At 48.8% G+C, this 25972-nt stretch overlaps 1 protein-coding gene across 2 annotated transcripts; it reads left to right on the forward strand.

The window, feature by feature from the left end:
- Positions 1-2658: 2658 nt before the first annotated feature.
- On the forward strand, positions 2659-25218 carry DPP3 (dipeptidyl peptidase 3). 2 transcript variants are annotated; one of them, XM_053368071.1, is made up of 18 exons: positions 2659-2734; positions 7488-7766; positions 10135-10224; positions 11005-11142; positions 12067-12141; positions 12584-12674; positions 13944-14074; positions 14998-15128; positions 15347-15405; positions 16629-16823; positions 18279-18391; positions 18573-18665; positions 19266-19328; positions 20637-20761; positions 21597-21717; positions 22474-22653; positions 22750-22912; positions 24834-25218. In XM_053368071.1, the coding sequence occupies exons 2-18, from the start codon at positions 7497-7499 to the stop codon at positions 24977-24979; spliced, it is 2184 nt and encodes a 727-aa protein (XP_053224046.1). In that variant the 5' UTR covers positions 2659-2734; positions 7488-7496; the 3' UTR covers positions 24980-25218. The 2 variants fall into 2 exon arrangements, with proteins under 2 accessions (XP_053224046.1, XP_053224047.1); XM_053368072.1 differs by lacking the exon at positions 2659-2734 and adding an exon at positions 6762-6784.
- Positions 25219-25972: the final 754 nt, after the last annotated feature.

A 25972-nucleotide genomic window follows, 5' to 3' on the forward strand; every position in this document is an offset into this window, starting at 1 on the left:
GCCTGGCTCCCATCTGCTCACAGCGCCATGTCTTCGTCACATCTGTGAATTGCTCTTTGGATCTGGTCAAAGGGACCCTGCAGTTTGGGTTAAGGCCGCTGCTATGGGTATGTATTTTCTCAGAAGAGGATGGAGACCAGAGCTCAGTGGGAATAGACCTTTTTTTTTTTTGGCATGCATAAGGTTACAGATACAGTCCTCTTATCATCTTCAGTGAATGGGACTAGCTAGGAAAGATGCCCCTGCCTTTGAAAAACTATGGAAGCGCTGCTGCCAGTCAGAGCAGGCAGTACTGGGCTAGACAGATGGCTTGTAGTTGCATTTGGAAGGGCCCAGGTTTGATGTGCTAAAAAGGAGCAGGAATGAAGAAGCCCTTCCCACTTGCCTCCCTGCAGAGTAGCTGTCATTCAAACCTGTCAAACACAAACCTGGTATGTAAGGCAGTGTCATGTGCACCTCAGCGTCAGGTATTTGCTGGGGCCCACACCGTTCATGCACACACAACCAAAGGATTTCTGACACTGTACTGCTGTTTAATTCCTGCCCTTTTTGAAGAAGGGGAGTAGAGCCTCAGGTCTGGGATCTGAATGTGGCCCTCTAGTTCTCTCGACCTGGCCCTTGAAACTTTCTCTAGGCAACATCGCTCCCTGCCTGTTTCTACCTGTCTAGAATGCATCTTTGAACTCCTTTTAATGCTTCTTGCTTGGCTGGACCGAGGATTGACAGTACAGAAACTACCCTAGTGTACTGTAAAATTTCCATTTGTTGCTCTGCCCACTTTTCCCTCTGGCCCTGCCCACCAGTACCATGTGGCCCTCAGAAGCTTGTCCAAAAGGGTCTGTGGCCCTCTGGTGTGAAAAGGTTCCCCACTCCTGTTTTAAAGAATCCTGCACCAAATATTTCCCTGTTTCTCCATATTAGAACATGCCATAATTTGTGTATTTGTTGCCTATGTTGTGCCTATGTTGGGGAATGTTTTAACATAAATCAGTTGTGGGTCAGGAGGGTAGCATGAAAAATCAGGAGTCTCCTCTGATGCTGCCACCTCATGCTCCAAGTGTTTCCAGACTACCTGTTTATTCAGCACTCATCCTGATTTATTTGCATGATGTTGCCTCATAGTGAGTGCTATCACACTTACCAGCAGATTTCCTGGCTGTCTCTTATTGCAAAAAGTTTGCTCTCTGGGGCAAGTGGGTTTGTTGCACAACAGCTCTCCATCAACTGATAGCACATCCAAAATTTGCTGGTATGTAATTGAATCCCACCCCAAAATAGCCACAGCCTGGAACAGCCGTAGTTTCACAGTGTGGTACAGCAAATGCTTTGCAGCACACAATAACCCCAGTCTTTAAAAGCCACCACAACAAATGTTACGCGGTCACAGACCTGGTTAGAGCATCAAAATTGTACAATTTCTAATACAAGCTGAGTTAAACTACAGAGTTAGTTTATCTTTATAGGTTCTCTGCTACAGAAAGGAGAAAGCTAGCAACTATTTTCTTTATTGTTTTGTTAAGTCAGTGAGTTGGCCTAACACCTTTCAAAAGCCCTTCCCGGATCTTTTAGTACAGGGGTCAGCAAACTTTTTCAGCAGGGGGCCGGCCGGTCCACTGTCCCTCAGAAGTTGTGGGGGGTCCAGAATATATTTTGGAAAAAAATAATGAATGAATTCCTATGCCCCACAAATAACCCAGAGATGCATTTTAAATAAAAGCACACATTCTACTCGTGCAAAACCACGCTGATTCCCAGACCGTCTGTGGGCTGGATTTAGAAGGCGATTGGGCCGGATTCGGCCCCCGGGCCTTAGTTTGCCTACCCATGTGTTAGGAGAGTGGGAGTAAGCAAGCTCTTTTGCTCATCTCATCTCTGTAAGAGTTGCATGCAAAAACGTGCTCCATCAGTTAAAAAAGCAGTAAGAGGTGAAAGACTCTTCTTTGCCTGCTGTTTTCTGCAGCATGTCATTGGTGCGATAATAGTTCATTAGTGGTGGATCCACTATTATTAGCCGTATTGTGATGCTTACCTACTTATTGCAATCCAGAGGGACATAAGCCATAGCGTGACAAAAGCAGGACATACAGTCTCCTGGGCGCACCCCACCTTAGAACATTTGTGGTATGAAAAGTTCAAGGATCTCAGGACGAAGCTAAGGGTCATGCACTGATTGGAAACGAAGCTGTTCGTCTGCCCTGATACTTTTGCAGGTACAAACAGCATCGACAGTGGGAAGGCGCGAAACCACTCCGGTACCATCACGAGAACAGATAATCATGAATGCACAATAAACAGAACGTCTGGAAGGGGCTTGATGTAAGCTGCCTGCAACTCCATTAAGAACCAACCAACCAAGGGTGGTGATAAAGCTGTAAGAGACTGACCACGCATTCCGATGTCTTTTTGGATGCAAGCAAAAAATCTACCTGCGCTCAGCAAGGCTCACTTTCCACGCGGGTAAGCGTGCAGCTTAAAAAACAGAAAGGGCGGGGAAAGTGGGCAGGGCCATAGCTCTGCAGAAACGAACAAGCGAGCAGCAGCCGCCAATCGTTGGGAGAGGAGAAGCAAGAGGCGGGACTCCGCTTTTCCAGCAACGTTGACGTCAGTCTTCCCCCCGAAAGGGCCTTGGGATTGGCTGGCTGGGCCACAGGGGCGTGTCTGACAGTGAAGCTATGAATGAGGGCGAGGAGGGGGCGGGGCAGGAAGTTGAAAGCAACGAGGGAGCAAGGAACAGGTGAGGAGGGTCTGGGGCGCGGTGGGTCCAATCAATCCCATATGTCCAGGGTCTCCATATGGCCTCCTCTTGCCCCCGGTCCAAGAACACAGCAGGAGGGCTGGCCGCCCGGGGGTGGACTAGATGACCCTTGGGGACCCTTCCAATTCTGTGATTCGCTCGCTGCTTCCCTCCCGCCCATCCCCGTCGCCTTCCTGGCTCCAAGGAGATGGGGAAGCGGCCGTGGCTGAGTGCTGGAGTACTGTATCCGCCTTGCATGCGGAAAGTCGCTGGTTCAGTCCCCGGCGTTCCCGCCCGAAACCCTGCAGTGCTGCTGCCGGTCAGTGCGGGCTGTATTGACCTAGATGGAGCCAATGATCTGATCCGGAAGAAGAAGGCAGCTTCCTATGCCTGGAGAGCTGCTGAATGTCGGTGCAGGCAAGGCTGAGCGACAGGGACGGGTGGCACAAAGCAGGTGGAGTGGGGGAACGCAGGCCTGGCGCCCATTGCAACCCTCCAGACGCGCTGTCCTGCACTGGAAACTCTCCAAGCTCCACCTCTCACTGGCTGTTCACACATACATGCACACACACAACACGTGTTTTTGCCTGATTGCACGGTGGCTGCATAGGATCATAGAGTTGGGAGAAACCCCAAGGAACATCTCGTTCAACGCCCTGCAATGCAGGAATGTCAACTAAAGGCCGATTCAACTTTGGTAGTGCTGCTTCCTTGCACAGTTGGTGAATGTGTGTGGGGGGGTGTTTCGGAGGGGGGCAATCTGAGTATGTGCAGAAACTAGCCTGCTGCAGAAAAGGCAAAAATTGCATTTGTTGCTTTGCCCATTTTTGCTTCCGGCAAATGGCCCTCAGAATTTTGTATGGAAGGGAATGTGGCCCTCTCATTAGAAAAGGTTCCCCAGGCCTTAATATAAGGCATAGCAAGTATAAGTCAGCTTCTATAGCTTTGAGGGTTTTCTTCCCTCCAACCAAGCAGTGCATAAATTTGATGAAATAAGTAAACAAAGGTTCGTGAATCCTTGGGAGGGGTTGCCGCTTGGTGAAAGAGCATTGCTAAAGATAGCTCAGTTGGTAGAGCAGGATTCCCCAGGGTCTCTATCTGTTGTTGGGCTACAACTCCCAACCTCCAGGTATAGGGTGGTATATAAATTCAATAAATAAAATAAATAAAATCATCCCTAGCTAGCAGAACCAGTGGTCAGGGATGATGGGAATTGTAGTCCACAAGCAGCTGGAGACCCAAGTTTGGGAAACCCAGCAGTAGAGCCTGAGTTGTGGGTTCGAGCCCCACATTGGGCAAAAGATTCCTGCATTGCAGGGGGTTGGACTAGATGACCCTTGTGGTCCCTTCCAACTCTACAATTCTATGATTTTAGGTCCTGGGCTGCATCTTCCCAGCACCTCTAGTTTCCCAAGGACAGGAAGCAGTATATTAGCCTTTGCCAACTGGGTGTCCTCCGGATATTCTGAACTACAACTGAAGGGTGTTTTAGTCCGGAATGCCTTGAAGCCACCAGGATAGGGAGGCAAGAGGGACCACTGTTCCCTGCACAAAGCAGCAGCTCCAGGTCAGAAGGAAGGTTGTCATCCAGCACCCTCAGCCCAGGTCAGAGCAGATGCTGTGCATGCAAAAGATCCCGGGTTCATTGTGTGGAGCTGGTGAAAGTGGTTGCTTCTCCCCCCCCCCCGTGTTTTGCATTTGGGAAGCAGTGCAACAGTTGTGGAAAACTTGGGTCAGAGGCTTAAGGGAACTCCTAGCCCCCATGGTCTCTAATCCACCCCAACTTTACCCCAAGGGCCACAGATTCTTCTTTGACAGCCTTCCGAGGGCCATGTGCTGTGGTGGGCGGAGCCAAAGGCAAAAATAGGAGGAGCCACAAGTTGTAAACTTTTCTACAACAGGCTAGTTTCTAGAAACACACACACCTACACCTACCTCTCTGTCTAGACAAGCAGGAGGCATTGTCAGCAGTGTTCCTAATTAGCCAGGCACCAGGCGCATTTTGCACCAGGCCACTTGCGACCAAGTTTAGACGCCTGGGTGCCAGGATGGCTCATGCCATCTCCGCCACCTGGGGATTATTGGATCTGGACAGTTTTCACACACTAAAACCGCACCCTGTAGAATTCTATCAGTTATATTTAATCTGCACAATCGGAATGAATTCCAGGAACCAAAATGCTTTTTCTGTGCAGCCTGATCAGGGGCAATGAACAATGTTTTAGTTAATTGTTGTAGCTTGTCTTCACTTATCCACCCCACTGCCCTGCTCTCAGTTTTGAAGAATACTCCTACATTAGGAGCAGTCCGTGTCACCCTTAAGAAAAAGAGGTAGGAACTGCCGTGTGTGTGTGTGGACTGTCCCTGGATCAAGTGACTTTTCTTTAAGTTCTCAGAGCTCTTAACCTAGCTCAAGGTTGTCCTCAGAACTAGCCAGATTTTTAACTGATAATCAATCACAGCCAGTTCATCCTTTGAAAAGTAAGACTTTCGAGCCGTCTTGCCCAAGACATTCCATTTTGGCGACTGTAACCTTGGTTTAAGAAGCCATTGGTGCCTAGCTTAGATGTCTGAGTTTCTAACACTGCCAGCCTGTGTAAATACTAGGCTAGATGGACCGACTTGGTGCAGGGCGGGTGCCCGCATTTCTGATGCAACATTCCACTCTCAAGGCGACAAGCCCATTTCCCCTTCCTCTTTTTCTAACGGCAGGAGCAGAGATTGAAATGGGATTGCATGGTCTTTGGAGGTTCACACTATGGTGGAGAGGAGCTTGTGAGGGGGCCCAGTGTGAGAGGGCACAGCCTGGTGGGGAGGGACCAGGAGATCTGGTGGGGCTGGGGAGCAAGTGGTCCTCCCAGATGGAGTCTTGCGGAGGCACCAAAAGTTCCAGGGTGTGCTTGGGGTCCTCCATGGCGGTGGAGCCTGGTGCAAGATGTGACCAGGACTGGCTCCAATTCAGTGGGATTCCTTTCCTGGGCTTTCTGTATTTCCCTTTGGCACCACTGTTTGACACATACCCAAACCCCTGTGGTATATGTACTTGTCATATTGTGCCATATGTTAGCCTTTGAGGCAGGGGTAGCCAACATGGCAATTTCCACATAGTCGCTGGACTCCAATTCCCATCAGCTCCCAAACAGAATGGCCAACGACAGTCCGGAAAATGGAAGGCGGAGTTCAAAAGCATCTTAAAGGCATTAGGTCTCATGTTCTCGGATGCATTTGGGGGTGGAGGGCTAAGCCTATGCTTGCTCGCTGTTTTGTGGCAAGCTGATGGGCCCCAAAGCAGTTTATGGAGCTGGCTGTGGTTTCTCATGGGCACTCTGCACATTCCCAGAGGCACTGCCGTCATTATTAATAATAACCTTTAGAGCAGGGGTCAGCAACCTTTTTCAGCCGTGGGCTGGTCCGTGGTCCCTCAGACCATGTGGTGGGCCGGACTATATTTTGAAGGGGGGGGGGAATGAACGAATTCCTATGCCCCACAAATAACCCAGAGATGCATTTTAAATAAAAGGACACATTCTACTCATGTAAAAACACGCTGATTCCTGGACTGTCCGCGGGCCGGATTGAGAAGGCGATTGGGCCGCATCCGGCCCCTGGGCCTTAGGTTGCCTACCCCTTGCAAATGGGATTTATGTGCACAGTCTGAACAGCACCATGTTGACTATCTGTGCTTGAGGTTCTACAGAAAACTCCTTTTTATTCAGAGTGGTAGATTTTGTGCATCCTTCTTACCTGTCCCAAAGACTCGGATTGGCTAGAAACACTTGTTTGAAAAACGTAAGTTGAGTGACTTAAGAGGAGATAGTATTGTGGACTTTAGGGGAGGGACAATGGGGCTACAGTTGTTTATTTTTAAATCTGGACCAATCACTGATGTGGGGAAAGGACTTAGGGGCGGGCCTTAGTTTCCCAGCAGCTAGACATCAGTTCGGGATTGGCTGCCTGTATCGCAGGGGGCATTTCCCCGTGTTCGAAGCTATGAATGGGGGAAAGAAGGGGGCGTGTCAGGAAGTTGGAGGCAGCTAGAAAGAGAAGCAGGTGAGCTGCTGGTGTTGCAGAAGGGCGGTGGCAGGGACTGGCTATAAGCTGGGAGGAGGGAGGCTGTGGGTCAGTGGCAATATGAATGAGCTTCCAGGATTGAGCTTTGCATGTAATTGTGAATTAGTGGGTAGATGTCAGTGGTGGAAAAGGTCCAGTTTGAAGAGTGGTGGAAAAGGTCCAGTTTGAAGAGTGAGTGGGTGGTGAGATCTGACTGCAGAGGTTCTTGTGAACACATGAAATTCCTGCATGCTAAACCGGGCACTGGGTGGAAAGCTGTCTGTGGACAAACGCCGGCTCCCTCGGCCTGAAAGTGAAATGAGCGCCACAACCCCATAGTTGCCTTTGGACTTAACCATCCAGGGGTCCTTTACCTTTTATCTTTACCTTTTACCTTTACCTTTTACTTTTATCCTTCATTGGAGGTTTTTAAGCAGAGGTTGGACGGTCTTCTGTCATAGATGATCTAGCTGAGATTCCTGTATTGAAGGGGTCCCTTCCAACTCTATAATATTTCTTCTTCTTCTTCTTCTTCTTCTTATTATTATTATCATCATCATCATCATCATCATCTATAATGAATTTCATTCATTCATTCTGCCTGCTTTAGGTTTGATGTCTTCAATGCAACTTCAAGTTCATTCGTTAGCACTAAAGGGTTAGTTCTGTATTAATGGCTCTTTCTCTTTCTCTCTCTCCCCAGTTTGGCAGGATGGTGGATCCCCAGTATGTTCTGCCCAATGATATTGGTGTCGCAATGCTGGACTGTGCCGAAGCCTTCCACCTCTTATCTGCGGAGGAAAGGCTGTACGCTCACTACCTGTCGCGGGCCTGTTGGTACGGGGGGCTGGTGGTGCTGCAGCAGACCTCCCCAGAAGCACCTGCCATCTTTGCCCTCCTCTCACGGCTCTTTCGGTCCCAGGACCCGATTCAGTTAGGCGAGGTGGCGCACTCGCTCGGCCTCTCAGACGAGGAGTATCAGGTACTAGAGACAGCATGTGTTCTGCGAGGTTTGTCCATCTGGTTCTCTTCCACATTCTGGCTACTCAGCTGTGTTTGGATGATCACACTTACCGTATTTTTCGCTCTATAAGACGCACGAGACCACAAGACGCACCTAGTTTTTGGAGGAGGAAAACAGCAAAAAAAATATTCTGAATCTCAGAAGCCAGAACAGCAAGAGGGATCGCTGTGCAGTGAAAGCAGCAATCCCTCTTGCTGTTCTGGCTTCTGGGATAGCCGCGCAGCCTGCATTCGCTCCATAAGACGCACACACATTTCCCCTTACTTTTTAGGAGGGAAAAAGTGAGTCTTATAGAGCAAAAAATACGGTACTTAGCCAAGAACTGCACAAGCCCCTCGCCCTCCTCCTCAGCCCCCTTTCTTTGCTCTTCCTTTGAGCCGCAGTTAAAGCAGGAAGCGTCCATTGTAGCTCCCCGTTGTGTACGAACCAAGAAACTATGGTTGCCAGCTTCAGAACAAGCCGTGGTTAGAAGTCGGTTTACTGTATTTTTTGCTTCATAAGACAGCACTTTTTTCCTTCTAAAAAGTAAGGGGAAATGTGTGTGCATCTTATGGAGCGAATGCAGGCTGCGCAGCTATCGCTGGAGCCAGCACAGCAAGAGGGAGAGCTGCGCAGCGCCTCTTGGTCTGCTGGCTTCCCAGCGAAGCAGGATGAGGGGTGGAAGGGGCTCCATAGGGCTCCCTTCTGTCCCTCATTCTGCTTCGCTGGGAATGCAGCACAACAAGAGGCGCTGCGCAGCTCTCCCTCTTGATGTGCTGGCTTCAGTGATAGCTGCGCAGCTTGCTCTGACTTTTCAGGGAGGTGGGAGAAGGGACGGAGGGCAGCCCATCAGTCCCTTCTCCCACCTCCCAGAAAAGCCAGCAAGAGCCGCTCTATCTTTAAAGAGCCACACCGAGCGAGCGTGTCTGCGGCTCTTGCTGTCTTTTCTTGTTTTCCTCCTCTAAAAACTAGGTGCGTCTTATGGTCGGGTGCGTCTTATGGAGCGAAAAATACAGCAGTTTTCTGGCTCATGACAAAGTGTTAATCATTGTTTCTTGAGTCGGACATTACAGGAAACTGTGGTTAGTTAGAGGCTTCCTGCCCCAAAGGGAGGAGCGAAGGGCGCTATGCCAAAGACTCCCGCATATCTAGATTTAGCAAGCCACATTGTGAGCATCTGAACGGACTGTGTCTGTTGTGTTTGGAACGTTCTGCTGGCCTTCTCTGAAAAGAGATGTTGTAAAAAGCCTGGAGGGGTCTGGAGAACCGTTCCTATGAATTAAGCACATGAACCTTGTGCTTTTTAGTTTAGGGGGAAATGGTGAGATGAGGGTGGGGGTACATAGTAGAGGAATTTACACCCGAAAGTTCTCAGGACTTTTTGATGGGAAAACAAATCATGATGCCCAGCTCAGGCATGGCACTAAACTGGAAAAAGAGCAGGATCTGGGGGCCAAATGCGCCCCTCCAGGCCTTTTTGTCTGGCCCCTGCAACTCTTCCCCAGGCCGCTCCCCTCATTGGCCTTGTTTCACATCCTCCTTGAGTGTTTTTGCTGGAGTGGAGTATCTGATAATGCCTCCTGCTTGCTGGGATGGAGGATAGAGAGGGGCATATGAGTGAATGTCTATAATCTGGGCTACTCTACGTTATTGTACATCATAATATATTTCTGACTGGTGATGTTAAATTCTCGGTAATAATCTTTTGGAGAATATTCTCAAGAATATTCTCCAAAAGATTATTCTTGAGAATTTAACCTCACTATTTGTGACCGCTCTGGCATTCGTTCTCTCAAAGCTTAGTCTACAAGTTAAAATAGGGACTGTTCCATTTAATGTAAGTGCTATATGTCCATACGTAGCCAAATTGGTACATCTATTGCAGATGTAATTATATTTTTTTGCATTAAAAAAAAATCCATTAAAAAAACCAAATTAAAAGAAGAAGAAAGTGGGCTGCTGTGGAAAGGTAAAACTCACATTCGTTGCTCCACCCACTTTTGTCTATGACTCCACCTACCAATGGCACGTGGCTCCCAAAAGGTTGCCCAGAAGGGAATGTGGACCTCAGGCTGAAAAACGATTCCCGCTCTTGGAACAGATTTTTAACAACATCTGGAGAGCCGAAAGGCTAGATAAAATTGGTTTAGTGGGGAGTTTCTAGAACTGGGCTAATTTGCCTGCAGGCGGACTGTATCCTTTGTCTGAAGGTAGTTATATGGTCTCTCTGGTTTTATAGCTTCCCAATTCCAGGTTTGTAAAAAAAAAAATTTTTTTTGAGGGGTGGGATTTTTTAAAATATGGCTAAGGGGGAGGGAGAGGCTCTCACGACTGTTGCTGCTTGCAGGCCTTCCTGGTTTACGCTGCCGCCTTCTATGCCAACATGGGCAACTACAAATCCTTTGGGGACACCAAATTTGTGCCCAACCTTCCGAAGGTGAGTACAAGGTTTGCAGGTGTCTATAGTGCGCAGTGTTAGAAACTGAGACAAGAAAGCTAGGAGCTAAATGGCTCCTTAAACCTAGGTTATGGGCGCTGCAATGGAATGGAATGGAATTTTTGTAACAAGAATACAAAGCCGAAAATGAATGAACTGCCAGTAATATCTTGCGTTCATATTTCACATGGTCTAGTCCTCATCTTAAGACTGCAAAAAAAGGTAAAAAAGCCATACATCCCCTGCCCACCCCCATAATATTCTTAAGAGGGTCTCTTCTCCAGTCTTCAGAGAGTAGCTGGAAGTGGGGAGGCAGAAAAAGGTCCTCCTTTCTTTCCGGCAGTGGAAGTTTTAATCTGAAATCTTAGTACTGCACCCAGAGCTCAGAAACTTTTCGCATTAATGAAATTCCCTGTCGCAAAGTGCGCCTAGAACAATGGGAGTTTTTGAACGCTGGTGGTGCGATAGGACATCTATGAGAGGGAGGGGCCATTTATCTTTTCCAGCTAATTGGAATGCTCCTTTTATCTCACTGGTTGAGAGGTTGCGGAGGGGGCGGGGTCTCTCCTACGGATAGGTTGTGGCTCCATATCGACCTTTCTCACCCTTGGGACCCCAGAGGTTATCGGACTACAACTCCCATCATCCCTAGCTAGGAGGACCAGTGGCCAGGGATGATGGGAGTTGTATTTTGGGGGCTCAAGGTTGAGCGAGGAGGCTCCGTATGGTTCTGCTGGCATGCCACTGGTAATCCTTTCATTTTTGCCTTCCTGCCCTCAGGAGAAGCTGAAGCAGCTGGTGTGGGCGACCCAGGTGTTTGCGGACCATCCAAAAGAGATGGAGGCCCTGTGGGGCCGCTGTGCAGAGCGCATGTTCTCCCTAGAGCCGACACAAAAGCACTTGGGGCTCTGTGGCCAGGTACACCTGCCTTTTGCCTGGCTAGAATGTGCCCTGATAATGCTTCTTGTTTGCCATGATGGAGGCTGGAGAGGGGTGTTTGTGTTTGTAGAAACTAGCCTCCTGTGCAAAGGTAAAATTTACATTCATTGCTCCACCCTCTATTCCCCTGGCCAACCACTGCCATGTTGCCTCCAGAAGTTTATTCAGAAGGGACTGGGGCCTATGGGCTGCTTCCCCATCTCTGGAGCAGAGAGCCAAGCTCAACCCATCCGCATGCTCAGTTCTGGGGGGAAGTTAGCAAGTATCGCTTATTAATAATCATTTTATTATTTATATACTGCCTATCTGACTGGGTTGCCTCAGTCGCTCTGGGTGGCTCCCAACAAAATATTACAAACACAACAAAAGGTCATCCATTTAAAAACTTCCCTGTACTGGATTGTATTCTATAAGTCAAATAGTTGTTTAGCTCCTTGACATCTGATGGGAGGGCGTTCCACAGGGCGGGTGACACTACCAAGGAGGCCTGTTCCTTGTCACCTCACTTCTCGCAGTGATGGAACTGCCAGAAGGCCCTCAGAGCTGGACCTCAGTGTCCGGGCTGGAGGATGGGGGTGGAGACACTTCTTCAGGTATACTGGGCCATTTAGGACTTTAAAGGTCAGCAGTAACATTTTGAATTTGCTCAGAAATGTACTGGGAGCCAATGTAGGTCTTTCAGGACCGGTGTTACATGGTCCTGTTGGCCATTCCCAGTCACCAGTCTGGCAGCCACGTTCTGGATTAGTTGTAGTTTCTGAGTCACCTTCAAAGGTAGCCCCACGTAGAGCACATTGCAGTAGTCCAAGTGGTTTTTTTTTGGGGGGGGTGTCCTGTTGCCCAGGGTAACTCCAAGGACAGGTGCATCCTGCTTATTCCGTGTTTCCTCTCTCTTCTCTCTAGGGCACATCTACTTACTTCTCTGCAAACTGCACCACGGAAGATGCAAAGCTGGCCCAGGACTTCCTTGATTCTGAGGTGCTGCAAGAACCCCACTTCTACACTGGGTTGAGCAGCCTAGATGGGCAACTAGTCTGACATAGTATAAGGCAGCTTCCTGTCCCCCATATCATGTCCTCTGCCCAGTGGGCACACTGTTTACATCAAGGGAATGGGCCTTATCGGGGCACCAGAGCTGGGCACTGCATGCAGTGTCGCCCCCTGGTCAGTCCTTGGCATCTCACAGTAGGGTTGAGAAAAACCCCCATCTCAAAACTTGCGGGGCTCGATGGACAAATAACCTGACCAGGTGTGAGGCAGCTTCTTTGTTCGCCTGCTATAGAGGGATGTACCCTTGGGAAGAACCCCAGGTAGCAGGTGATGGGAAAGACCCTTCTCTGCCTGAGGACCCCAGACAATAGGGCAGCTTGTTTTGCTTTTCACGGCTCCATCCTCTCACTTTCTTTTACTCTTTCCCCAGAACATCAGTGCTTACAATACAAGGCTTTTTAAGACGAAGGTAGATGACAAAGTGAATTATGAGGTTCGTCTGGCTTCGGTGCTTTCAGATGGTAAGAGCGTTTTTTTGGGTCGCATAGACCAGCCCTCTCCCCAAGCCCACTCCTGGCATGCTCACAGCACTCCCTGCTTAGGGCCAGTGATGTTGTTGTTGTTGTTGTTCATAGACCACCTTTCTCTTCCAGGTCATAGTCCAACACTCTAACCATTATGCCACACTTGCTCTCTAATAGCATTCCCAGATTACAATAAGCACATGAAATAATTTGAATCTTTTGAAAGGCACAGTTTGAAAATACCTGTCTGGCAGTGCTTTCTCAGAGAAGAAGATGAGTCCTCCATGATTGTAAAGCAACCCATCAGTTAACTCACCTGGGGAATATCCTCCACGTAACCAGGTCGGAGGAACTTCTCTAAACTTGGAAGTTTTCCTTTGCCAGCACTTGTTGAAATCAGTAGTGCTGACACAGGGCAGGTATCTTAAGGTGCGGCTGCAATTGCAATACTGTGTGCTGCAGTTGCAGTTCTCTAGTTGCTTTGCCTCCGATAGGAAGCTGTGGAGCGGGAGAAAACATTAAATAAAAGGGAAATTGAAATGTTCAAGGGGTTGGCGCAGTTCCCTTGTTGATGGTTACAGCATTTAGGACTTTTAGTTCAGAAAAAAAGCAAAAACACGATAGAGGTGAAAATGATTGTGCATGGTGTGAAAAAAGTGGAGGTTGTGTTATCTTTCATTATTACTGGAACTCGGAACCACCCAGTGAAGCTGAATGTCTAAAGATTTGGGGCAGGCAAGAGGAAAATACTTCTTCGCACAATGTGTGGCTTTGGAGGGTTACAGTTAAGTGGCATATACATTTTACAAAATAAAGTTAATAAATGAATAGTTGAAACTATGGCATTTGCTCCCACAGGAGGCAGGGATGGCCACCAACTTGGATGACTTTAAAGAAGAGAGCAGACACATTTGCAGAGGATGTTCTGCCTCCCCTGTTGGAGCCAGGATGCCTCTGAATGCCAGTCGCTAGGAGTCACAAGTGTGGAGAGTTGCTGTTGCGCTCATGCCCTCTGTGTGGCCTGTATGGCCACTGGGAGGAGGAGAGCAGGCTGGAGCAAATAGGCCTTTGGCCTACTCCAGCAGGGCCCTTCTTGTGTACTCACTTGCAAACTGGAAACCCAGGCAGCTTCTGCCAAAGGGGGGGGGCCTGCCCTCGGCTGCGCAGCCTTGTTTAATCCACGCTTGGGACTTCCTGCACACGCCCCCCCCCCCGTGCACTCCCACAGCCCTTGTAAAGTTTACCTTCCTCCCCTCTTCCACCCAGATTCTCAGCTTGACGCTGACATGTCGGCCAAGATTAAATGTTTTGAGTTTGGCGGCTGCTTCTTCACTGTGACACGAGGAGATTACTCCCCGCTTCTGGAGAAGGTTGTGGAGAACTTGAAGAAAGCCCAGGTGAGGGGGAAGGGGGTGGGCTTTCCTGGCTCACCTTGGACTGCCCCTGTGATGGGGAGTGGAGGCAGGCAACTGAGACCCCAGTGCAGGATTTTAAGCACTGCTTCAGGTTACAGGCAGGGAACATATGTGGCATGTTCATCATTTTTGGTGGCAGCTGTACCTTTAGCAACACGTGTGACCCTAAGTCTTCAGCATGCGTTGGCCTGTTCTCTTCGAAGCGTATCCATGAGGTCTAGAGACCTGTTCTTGCTGTTGTCATTTACTAAATTTACATACTGTCCTATTCCCACAGTCCTCAGGGCAGTTCACAACATAAAATCTCAGTATGAAAACACAAAATACAGTGGTGCCTCAGGTTACAGACGCTTCAGGTTACAGACTCCGCTAACCCAGAAATAGTACCTCGGGTTAAGAACTTTGCTTCAGGACGAGAACAGAAATTGCGTCACGGCGGTGCTGGGAAGCCCCATTAGCTAAAGTGGTACCTCAGGTTAAGAACAGTTTCAGGTTAAGAACGGACCTCCAGAACGAATTAAGTTCTTAACCCAAGGTTATCACTGTACATAACAAAAACTCAATAATTTCCCCTCCCCAATATATTTTAAAAGGGCATTGGATTTCAGTCAGTCCAAGGCCTGGTTGAAGAGGAACGTTTTTGCCTGGTGCTTAAAGGTGTATAATGAAAGTGCCAGGCAAATTTCCCTGAGGAGAGCATTGAAGTTGAATGCTGTGGCCACTGCTGACCTGTTCCATTTGACATCTTTCCTTAAAAAAATAAAATAAAATAAAAAGATCAAGGCATATGAGCAGCTGCGTTCTAGGGGATGGTGGGAAAGGCAGGTGGTGAGAATCGAGGGCTGGGCGAATCTGCCTCAGGCTGGTTGGGCCTGAGTCCAGACCCTCTCCTCTTTCCCTGCTAGCGACACGCAGCCAACCCCACGCAGGCGGAAATGCTGTCTCACTACATCGCCAGTTTCACGCAAGGCTCCATCGTGGCCCACAAGGAAGGCTCCCGCTGCTGGATTCGCGACAAGGGGCCCATCGTGGAGAGGTGAGTCTGGGGGGGCTGCACAGATCAGTGGAGTCTCTTAATCCAGATTCAGGGTGTGTTCTGAATGAATGCTGCTTCCCAGGAACTGGGAAAATAGGGAGTGTTACCCCACCCTCCCTTGTTGATTGGGGGGAAGAGTAACAGTTGCCCCAGGTAAAGCTAACCTAAAGAACCTCTCTCTCCCCACCATTTATTTATTTATTCATTTGTGTCCACAGCTATATAGGTTTCATCGAAAGCTACCGAGATCCCTATGGTTCCCGTGGGGAATTTGAAGGTACTGTATTAGCTCAACGTCCCCATTCCCCACCTGCGAGTAGTATGATCTCACGCCAGTCGTTGACCATTCGATGCCCTCTTTTGCTTTCCCCGTCTCTCCCCACCCCTGCCCTGAAGCCCTCTCAGTATAACGATAACAATAATTAAAGTTCCCAGCATTACTGTCCTCCCACCCTTGCCTCCCCTCAACCCCCCCCCCCAAGACACAAATTATATTTGTTGGAAGCAGCCCAGAGTGGCTGGAGCAACCCAGTCTGATGGGTAGGGTACAAATAATAAAATTACTACTACTACTACTTTGCCTGTGCAGGGGGAAGTTTGGGGTCTGGGCTGTTGGGTTAGCCTTAACCTGGAGACAGGGCAACCTCAGATTCAAGGGCCAAATGCCTCTCTGTCTGGCCCTTGAGGTTCACCCTCCCCAGCTCTTGGCCCTTGCTAGCCCTGAATTGCACCTTCCTTGAATGTTTTTGCCTGGCTGGAACCTGTCCATGCACTCTGCTAATGCCTCCTGCTTGCCTGGAGGGAGGGCAAAGAGGGGTGAGTGTGTGCATAAACTAGCTTACTGTACAAAGGTAACTTTTACGTCCATTGCTCTGCCCACTTTTGCCCCTGGCCCTGACTGCCCCAGCATGTGCTCCCCCCCAAAGGGAAAGCAGCCCTCTGGCCAAAAATGTTTCCCCGCCCCTCTCTCAACGCATCACCCTGCTCTGGGTGGAGGCAGGGTTGGAGACTTGGGGAGGATGCCATCTCCACATCCAGTGAGATTCTTTGTTTCGCCCCAGAAGGGGGACATACGGGCCGCTCTCTCTTTCGAAGAGACCATAGAATCATAGAACTGCAGAGTTGGAAGGGCCCTGGGGGTCATCTAGTCCAACCCCCCTGCAATGCATGAATCTTTTGCCCACCGCAGGGCTCGAACCCACCGCCCTGAGCTTAAGAGTCTCACGCTCTGCCAACCGAGCTATCCACAGATCGTCACACCAAAAGTCTTTTCTGCTCTTGCAAGTAGAATTTGGGGACTATTTCATAGGCTTGGCCTATGGGGAGACAGCAGCCAAGAGACATGTTGGTGAGATGATCATAGAATTGTAGAGTTGGAAGTGACGCCAAGGGTATTCTAGTCCACCCCCCTGCAATGCAGGAATGGGGGTGGGGCCAGAAATGGAGGCCCTTAAGACTGGGCTTCCTCACAGAGCCTCTCCACCCTTCTCCCCCCCCCAGGCTTCGTTGCGGTTGTGAACAAGGCCATGAGTGCGAAGTTCGCTCGTCTTGTGGCAGCGGCTGAGCGGTTGCTGGAGGAGCTGCCATGGCCTCGCGCCTTCGAGAAAGACACTTTCTTGAAGCCCGACTTCACCTCGCTTGACGTGCTGACCTTTGCCGGGAGCGGGATCCCTGCCGGCATCAACATCCCAAATTGTGAGGATCTGGTCGGTGGCAGGTTTGGGGGGGAAGGTGGCAGGCCGTGGGTAGGGCTGGGACTTGGTGGTCAAGGATCTCCCTTTGGCATACAGAAGGTGCCACGTCAAATCCCCAGTATTTCCAGGCGGGGAGGGGGAGACCTTGAAGAGTCGCTTCCTGGTCAGATGGACACAGTACAGTGGTACCTCAGGTTACAAATGCTTCAGGTTATAAACACTTTGGGTTACAGTGTTTGGAAGTAGTACCTCGGATTAAGAACTTTACCTCAGGGTGAGACCAGAAATCACGCAGCGGCAGCGGGAGGCCCCATTATCTAAAGTGCTACCTCAGGTTAAGAAAGGTTCCAGGTTTAGAACAGACTTTAAGAACGAATTAAGTTCTTAAACAGAGGTACCACTGTACAAATAATAAAATTGTTGTTATCCTACCTTGACAAGATGGCAGCAGGAGAAACTCCAGAAGTGTTGCCTTGAAGTGCTGCTCACAGGGCTGGCGAAACGCTCATTTTCTCCCTTCCCTATCATTGACGGGGCCTGTAAAAAGGACTATGAAAATACCAAAAAATGGGTGGGAGAGGAGGAAAGACTCCAGGGTGAGATCAAGGGGCCCAAAGCAGCCCAGTGAGAACAAAGCATGTTCCATGACTAAGGGACGGCAGGGTGGGGGGCAGGATGGAATGGAGTATCCTGGAACAGGGCCAAATTAAATTCTTGGTCAGCGTCATGGCTTCCTAAATTGGACTATCGTTGCTGGGGAAACAAAATACAAAAGTGTGCCGGAAGGAATAGAGTGACAAGAGGAGCTGGTGAGAAGCCGGTAGGAACATACCCCTGTCCTAGCACAGGCCTAAACATTGCTAGAATAACAGGACCAGGGATTGCCGTTTGGTAAGTGAATAGGAAGAGGAAGCGAAAGTCGCTGACGACCCAAGTAGGGCGATTGAATCTGCGCTAGCCCTTGATGAACAGCAGTGAAATAACTGCTCAAAGGTGCTTTTTGAAGCATCTTGTGTGCTTCCTTGTGGGCATTGGTGGGGCTGAAGGAGTCTCCTCCCAGTGAGAGAAGCACTTGCTGTTTCAAATAGCCCCTTTGAAAGGCGCTTTAAGGCAGCCCCTGTGATCCTGATGTGAAGGGTGGTTGATCCTGCTAAGCACGAGGCTGGAGTTCATGAGAGAGCTCAGCACACCCCCAGCTCAGCACTAAGCAGGATTACCTCCTGCCCATGAGGAGGAAGAGCGATCCCACTTGACCCGGGTGTCAGCAAGTGGGCTTCCCTGCTCTGCAGTGTCGCTTGCAAAACATCGCTTTTTCTCCCGGCCTTTTGAGTCGTTGGGGGGCGGGGGGGGCGGGAGCAAAGCCTGTGATTTGCGAACCAGAGGTGCAAAGTGGAGAAGCTCTAGCCCCGCAGAACCCAGTTTTAGCAGATCCTGCCTGTTTCTCCCCCTTTCCCAGATGATGACATCCGCCAGACGGATGGCTTCAAGAACGTCTCGCTGGGGAATGTGCTGGCTGTGGCCTATTCCACACAGAAGGAGAAGCTGACGTTCCTGGCAGAAGAGGACAAGGTGTGTGTGGGGGGGTGTATTTTTGAGGAGGGGCAGGGAAAATGGGGTGGGGTGTTGTTGCAGGAGTGGGGCATGCAAGGATTCTTCACTGATTTTTAATGCATTTTAAAAAATGCTTGTCCCAAACTCTGGGGGGAGTAATGAAACAGCCAGCTTTATTTATTTACAAATCCTCTTGCAGGATCTCTATATCCAGTGGAAGGGGCCTTCCTTTGAGGTTCAAGTTGGACTCCATGAACTCCTGGGTCACGGCAGCGGGAAGCTCTTTGTCCAGGTGGGCACCTAACCCCTCCCTCCCAAAAAACAAGCTTTTGAGGATATCCAAAGCAGAAGAAATTTGGGTGTCAGAGGACAGAAGCCATTTCAGCCTGTGTTCCACAGTTTCAGGAAGGCAGATGAAAGAGGGAAACCTTGTATTATGTCCCTTAATGTATTCCATGAGTGGGCTCCCCAGCTAGGAAAAAAGTCAAAAGTTTTTGCTTTTCCTTTGGCCAGTTTCATATCGCACGCCAATTTACCTGCAAGTGCAGCATTCAAAAGTCTCCGGGGCGATTCCTCAAAATTTAAGTTGACCGCCAGCTTCCAGGATTTTGCAATTTCTCGTCAAGCAGCCCATTACATGAAAGCCATTGACGTTTTATATACAGATTCCTCATGACCCCCTTTCCATGCTCATTGGGAATAAGAAGAACCAATGGACTTTACAGTATTCATTCATTTAAATATCAAATTCCAATATGCAGCTATTCTCAGGGAATCCCAGCATATCTGTATGAAAGATCCTTGTTGCCCACATTCACTCCAACAATAATTGCTTCTGTCCTTCATTATGAGCAGCCTCAGTTTTTGAGCACTCTCTCTTTTGTCCTGGCAGGATGACTCGGGGGCCTTCAACTTTGACCATGAGGCAGTGATCAACCCAGAAACGGGAGAACAGGTAAAGCCTTCACATGTTTCCTGTGAGGATTAGAAGGGCTTGTGACTTCTTAAAGAAGTCCCCCCCCCTTGTTTATTGTCCTTTGCACCACTTGGGCAGTTCCTGCATGAGACCTAGAGTTCAGTGTCCTTTGAATCACAAGTTACAGTGGTACCCCGCAAGACGAATGCCTCGCAAGACGAAAAACTCGCTAGACGAAAGGGTTTTCCGTTTTTTGAGTCGTTCCACAAGACGAAGTTCCCTATGGGCTTGCTTCGCAAGACGAAACTTCTTGCGAGTTTGTTTCCTTTTTCTTAAAGCCGCTAAGCCATTAATAGCCGCTAATAGCCGTGCTTCGCAAGACGAAAAAACCGCAAGACGAAGAGACTCGCGGAACGGATTAATTTCGTCTTGTGAGGCACCACTGTAGTTCTCTTTTTAAAGAAATAGGGGAAAAAGGGCACCCCAGGTTTCTAGCCCTCATGGTGGAACAGATGAGTTGGAAAGCACATGTGTGCTTAAGTTCTAAATTCCGGAATAGAACTTGGGAGGATTTTTGTGGTGGTGAAGGAAATCAGCCCCCTGTGTAGCTCATGGCCCTTCCCTGTAACCAATAGGTGCAGAATAAATTATAATGATTTGTATATCTTACACTGATATACATTGGTACCTCAGTTGTTGAACGTAATCCATTCCGGGAGACTGTCTGACTTCCAAAATGTTCAGTAACCGAGGCGCAAAGGGCGGCCTGCAAAACCAATAGATAAAATTGGGGGGACGCAGTGGAAGCCATTCAACTTCTGAGGCGCGTTCGAAAATGGAAGCATTTACTTCTGGGTTTCCGGCGTTCAAAAACTGAAACGTTTAGCTTCTGAGACGCTCGAAAACCGAGGTACCACTGTATTATTCTACAATATAGAATGTGGTTTTTTGCTTCCTCTCTGTGGGATCAGCATTTTTGCCCCTTAAGGTGCAGAATTCATGTGACAGCTATTTTATTTAAAAAACCTAACCCTACTTTTTAGCCAAAAATGCTGGAAGAGCAACTTTAAAATAACAACAACAACAACCCATTGCCTCAGGCTTAAAAACTAGCAGGCATGACACACAAGGGAGGAGGGGGGGAAGCAAGCCCATAGCTCTGTTTTATGCAGATTCTGGCTGACTTAGAGAATCAATCCCCACCCACCGATCTGGTCCAGAGCAGAGCAGGTGACCATTTTAAGATCAGGAGGACAGGGCTGCTCCTTCCCTCAGACAGCTGACTCAGTTCGCTTGTCCAAGACACCCGCAGCTGTCTGGCCCTTCACTCTTCTCCTATCCCCATAGATTAGAAGCTGGTACCGAGGCGGTGAGACATGGGACAGCAAGTTTTCGAACGTTGCATCGAGTTACGAGGAGTGTCGGGCCGAGTGTGTGGGGCTGTACCTGTGCCTGAACAAGGAGGTCTTGGGGTGAGGACCTGAGGTAGCAGCGGCATGTGGGGTGGGGGGGAGGAGAAGCACAAGATGGAGCCCTTAGCAGGCAAGACCCCCAAAGTCCCAGGCCGTGGCTGAGAGGGGCTTTTATTTCAGATAATAAAGATTTTAAACCGGGACTGGGAAGCCTTTTTCCGTCTTGAGGGCCAGGTTTCCTTCTGGGCAATCTTTTGGGGCCTGCATCCCAGTGATGGGCATGGCCAGAGGCAAAAGGGGGGTGGGCAGTGGATGCAAGTTTTACTTGGTAAGGTCAGCTGGTTTCTACATCCACTCTTCCCTGCCCATCCAGGACAAGCAAAAGGCATTGTCAGAGTTCAAGGACAAATTCCCAGCCAGGCTAAAAGTCTCAAGGACGGTGTGAAGCAGGCCTGGTGAGCAGGTGGGACTTGTAGAGAGTTCCGAGGGCCACATAGAGAGTTCTGGAGAGCTCCATTTGGCCCCCTGGCTTGCATCCTTGTTTTGGACAAAACTATTAGCTCTGGGGAAAACTTGACTGCTAAGTTTTTGTTAGTTTTTTTTTATGCTGCCTTTCAGGATATTTTATTTATTCATGGGGAGAATTTATGTTCCTCCCAGCTAGCCAAAGTCATCGCACAATATTTAAAAGGCAATTTTTACCAAGGCAAGAGAGTTAATAGCTCCCACCTCAGTTCTCTGACGTTCTGGCTGCCCCCTACAACTTGAATCGCCGGGGGGGGGGAAGGGCACTTTGCAAACTCAGATGTGTTTTATTATGAGGCGGTGGCAGCTCTGACCCCCCTCCCATCCCTTTTGCTGTGATAATCCTTCCTCTTCCTGCTCTGCCCACAAGGATCTTTGAACTGGAAGGAGAAGATGCTGAGGATGTGATCTACATTAACTGGCTGAACATGGTGCGTGCTGGGCTGCTGGCACTGGAGTTCTACACCCCGGAGTCCGGAACATGGCGGCAGGTGCGGTCCTGATGCTGGAATGGGTAGAGGAAAGATATCCCTGGGTGGGAAGGAGAGGCCTGTGGCATCAGGGGAATGGCAAGTGGGTAACCTTTACCCACCTGGTAAATTTGGCCCGGAGGAAAGGTTAGTTCCCTGCCCCCTATTGTCTGTCTGGACTTGAGAGTCATTGCTTCACAGTCCCAGTTGAGAATTCCTTGTCTCCTTGCCTCTCCTTTTTTAAAAAAATAGATTTTATTAAAATTTTGAAAAAGTAATCCAAAAATTAATATCCAATATCGTTTTTCTCTCAAAGGCTAATCTTAATTAAAACACAGACCAGAAAAGGGGAGAAAGAGATAGGAAGAGAGAGAAAGAAAAAGAGAGAGAAAGAAAGAGGGTGGGGTGAAACAGAAAAAAAGAACTCTGTGTATAAATTTTTCAGCACACCCACTCAAAGATAACACCCAACAAATCCACTTTCTGTAAACCAACATTATATTGAGTCCTCAAACCCAAATACCATTTGGGTTTCTTTCTCACGCAAAAAGTCTCTAAGAAGTTTCCAGTCTTTAGTAAATGTTGGCAGTGGCTTTTCTCTGATTAAACACATCGACACCTCGGCTAAACCCAGTCATTTCAACAGCCGTTCCTCCATTGTGGGTAATGGCGAGTCCTTCCATTTTTGTGCGTATAAAAGTCTTGCCGCTGTAATCCTATATCGAAGTAAAGCTCCTTTTTTCTAAATGGCATTGTGTTGCCTTCCTGCCACGGCAGGCCCACATGCAGGCACGCTTTGTCATCTTGAGGGTTCTCCTGGAAGCCGGTGGGGGGCTGGTATCCCTGCAACACACCACAGGCAGAGACGGCAAACCCGATGCAGTGGTGTCCCTGGACCGCAGCAAGATCACCACAATAGGGAAACCTGCGCTGGAGCACTTTCTCCGCAAACTGCAGGTAAGGGCCAGGGAGGGAAGGACGGGCCCAGGGTCTCTCTTCCCTTAGGGGGAGAGAGAGGCTGACCCAGCAGGGTGCTGCTCTTCTGTTCCAAAGGTGCTGAAGTCCACAGCGGATGTGGCGGGTGGGCGCACCCTCTATGAGACATACTCTGCGGTGACGGACGAGAAGCCCCAGCGCTTCCTGAGCCTGCGCAAGACTGTGCTGCTGCGCAAGGAAGAGCGCAAGTTGTTTGTCCAAGCAAACACCCGCCTGGAAGGTAAGAGCAGCGGTGAGCATATCTCCTCGGTCAGTAGAGCACATCTTAAGCTCAGGGTCGTGGGTTTGAGCCCCGCACTGGGAAAAAGATTCGTGCATTGCAGGGAGTTGGACTAGATAACCCTCGGGAGTTGTTTTAAACATCCTTTTCATTTCATTATATATCATTTCCCAGTAAGCTTTATCCTTACTACAAGACCAACACATATGATGTTTAAAATAACCTTTGTAAAAACAACAACCCAGAAGCTATTCTTTTGGGAATTATAGGGACAGAACTACCAAAAATGTATAGAAAGTTTTTTATGTATGCTACTACAGCGGCAAGGATGTTACTTGCCCAAAAATGGAAAGAAGCAGAAGTCCCAGCAAAGGAAGAATGGATACAAAAACTTATGGGATAAGCAGAAATGGTGAAACTTGCCAGAAGAATAAGAAATCAAGATAACAAATCTTTTATAAAAGAACAGAAATGGTTTATTGAATATTTACAGATGAATTATAAACAGATGAAAACATTGGCAGGATTATTGTAGTAACCTTCAGTTTTATAAGAGTATATATTTAAAGAAGATGAATAAATGAACAAATTAAGTTAATTTTGATGTGCAGAAGATAGTAAAAATAAATTTAAGGAACCGCAGAAAGTGGGGGAAGGAAGTAAAGTTTTGAAATGTCAAAATGATTGTAGAATTAGTGAAATGTAAAAAATTAGTGAAATGTATGAACTTGAAAAGTATGAATGAATGAATGATGCCCCTGGGGGAGTCCCTTCCAACTCTACCTTTCTGTGATTCTATCCTCCTCTGGTGAGAGGTGGACCATAAAGAAGGCTGATCGCCGAAGAATTGATGCTTTTGAATTCTGGTGCTGGAGGAGACTCTGGAGAGTCCCATGGACTGCAAGAAGATCAAACCTATCCATTCTGAAGGAAATCAGCCCTGAGTGCTCACTGGAAGGACAGATCCTGAAGCTGAGACTCCAATACTTTGGCCACCTCATGAGAAGAGAAGACTCCCTGGAGAAGACACTGATGCTGGGAAAGATGGAGGGCACAAGGAGAAGGGGGCGACAAGAGGACAAGATGGTTGGACAGTGTTTTCGAGGTTACCAGCATGAGTTTGACCAAACTGCGGGAGGTAGTGGAGGACAAAGGTGCCTGGCGTGCTCTGGTCCATGGGGTCACGAAGAGTCGGACACAACTAAACAACTAAACAACAACAACAACCTCCTCCTCTGCTGGGTATTTCGTAGCTCAACTGATTCAGCTGTTAAGCGAATCTGGCTAAGGTGGCATCATAAATATTGGTTTGCTTATTTATTTTTAAAGTATCAGAATTTAAGATTAATTTAACTGTGTAGGATTAAAATCCAGGCCCACTTTTGGCCTGCACGGCCGTTTTCCCCAAACCACGCCCACCTGCCCATCAGCTGGTGTCCCTGGTGAGGTCAGCTGATGGGTGGGAGGGCAGGGTTAAATCTGGCATTGGCTGTGCATCCCATTCCCAGAAGGAGAAGATATCCTCAGCTGAAGCAGCAAGATTTAATCCCTGCTGACATGCTAACGAGCAGGGGTTAAATCCTGCTCAGTTTCAAATGCTCTTCTAGATGCTTTGCAACAGGAGCTGTCTGAAGGCCTTCATATGCCCAAAAGGGCAGCGGGACAAGTGGGGGTGACTGTCTACAAACAGCCAAAGAGGTTATTGCAGTGCTTTGATGCACTTTGAAGTCCCAGCAATTGGGACGTCAAAGTGACCAGCTCCTGGTGTTGTAGTGATACCAGGTGATTGATAGGTGGGTCCACCTGTCAAATTGGACCCACTAGGGAGTGGCGAGAGAATGATACCCCTGAAAGAGCATCACCCATCTGGAATGGTCTATCTACTGACTTTGATCATTTCTCCTCCTCCTCCCCTTTCCAGGTAAAGATGTCGTACTGGTGCAGTACGAAAGCAGTGCAGCGGGGCTCATCAAATCTTTCCGCGACCGTTTCCGTGAAGATGCTGAAGTCCTGGAGAAGTATCTGTTGGAGATGGCACAGGCTGATGCCCATTTCTGGGAATCCTGAGCCCCACAAGGCACAAGGGCCCTGGCTCCCCCACACTCAGCTCCCTTTGCCTGCCCATCCAGGCACACCAGGCCGTTTCTGCACCTAACCTGTCTCTTTCGGAAATGAGGGGTACAAGTGAACAAGATCGCCTCTCTGAAAGCAGTTGGCCATCACTCCCCACCCCCCGGAAGGGCCTGCGGTGGCTCCAGCCCTCCTGTTGTTGCACCTAAGGGTTCAATAAACCTAGCTTTTATAAAGTGTGTGAACTTCCTTTCTGCTTTCCCCCCCGCTGTACTCCTGTCTAACTGGTAGGGACTGAACCCAGTGTGGGGAATAATGCAGTCTGATCCGGCTTCCTCAGATCTGCTGTGTTGATAGTCGGTGTTGGGGAACCTCAGGGGCAGAATGCATCCCTCTCAGCTTCTCTAAATTGGTACGTTGCACACTCTGGAGAAGCCTGGGAGCCTGTTGAGGCTGTCTTTAACCCGATGGCACTAAGAAATTAGATGTTAGCGAGCTGCTGCTTGTTTCCTCAGGATGCCACATAATGCTTAGAAGGCATTCCAAGTAGCAAATGCTGATACTGGGCAAAACAGGGCAGCTTTTGTGGAAAAATTGAGGGGTGGGGAAGCTCAGGTAGCTGTTGTGTGCTGTTGGTAGTGTTGGGGGAGGGATAAAAGCAGCAGTTGTTGGGTGGGTAAATTCCAATGAGATTTGGAAGCCAAGTAAAAATAGGAGCAAGGTATTCGGGTAGGAGAGTTGGGGGGAAATTCCTGTCCCCAATACGCCCCTTTTGTTTCTGATAGTACATAGGTAGATGAGTCTAAAAAGCCCGGGGTACAAAAATTTCACGGCCCTATAGAAGCTATCATGGCTCATTTACCAGAAGTATTGTATTTAGTGTTAACTCTGGAAGTGTATACTCAGTTCTGACCAAAATAAGTCTTCCAAAGCAAAATATACATCAGGAGGCTTAGTATGGTCAGAATTGTGTATGCCCACAAACTGGAA

The sequence above is a fragment of the Podarcis raffonei genome, chromosome 16, assembly GCF_027172205.1.
Source record: "Podarcis raffonei isolate rPodRaf1 chromosome 16, rPodRaf1.pri, whole genome shotgun sequence".
NCBI classification, from domain to species: domain Eukaryota; kingdom Metazoa; phylum Chordata; class Lepidosauria; order Squamata; family Lacertidae; genus Podarcis; species Podarcis raffonei.

Bases quoted from the DNA above. Each gene is read 5' to 3' on its own strand.
- DPP3 (XM_053368071.1), top strand. From the start codon at position 7,497: ATGGTGGATCCCCAGTATGTTCTGCCCAATGATATTGGTGTCGCAATG. The intron at 18,392-18,572 runs GTGTGTGTGGGG...ATCCTCTTGCAG, and splicing joins TCCTGGCAGAAGAGGACAAG to GATCTCTATATCCAGTGGAA. The intron at 21,718-22,473 runs GTGCGGTCCTGA...CTGCCACGGCAG, and splicing joins AGTCCGGAACATGGCGGCAG to GCCCACATGCAGGCACGCTT.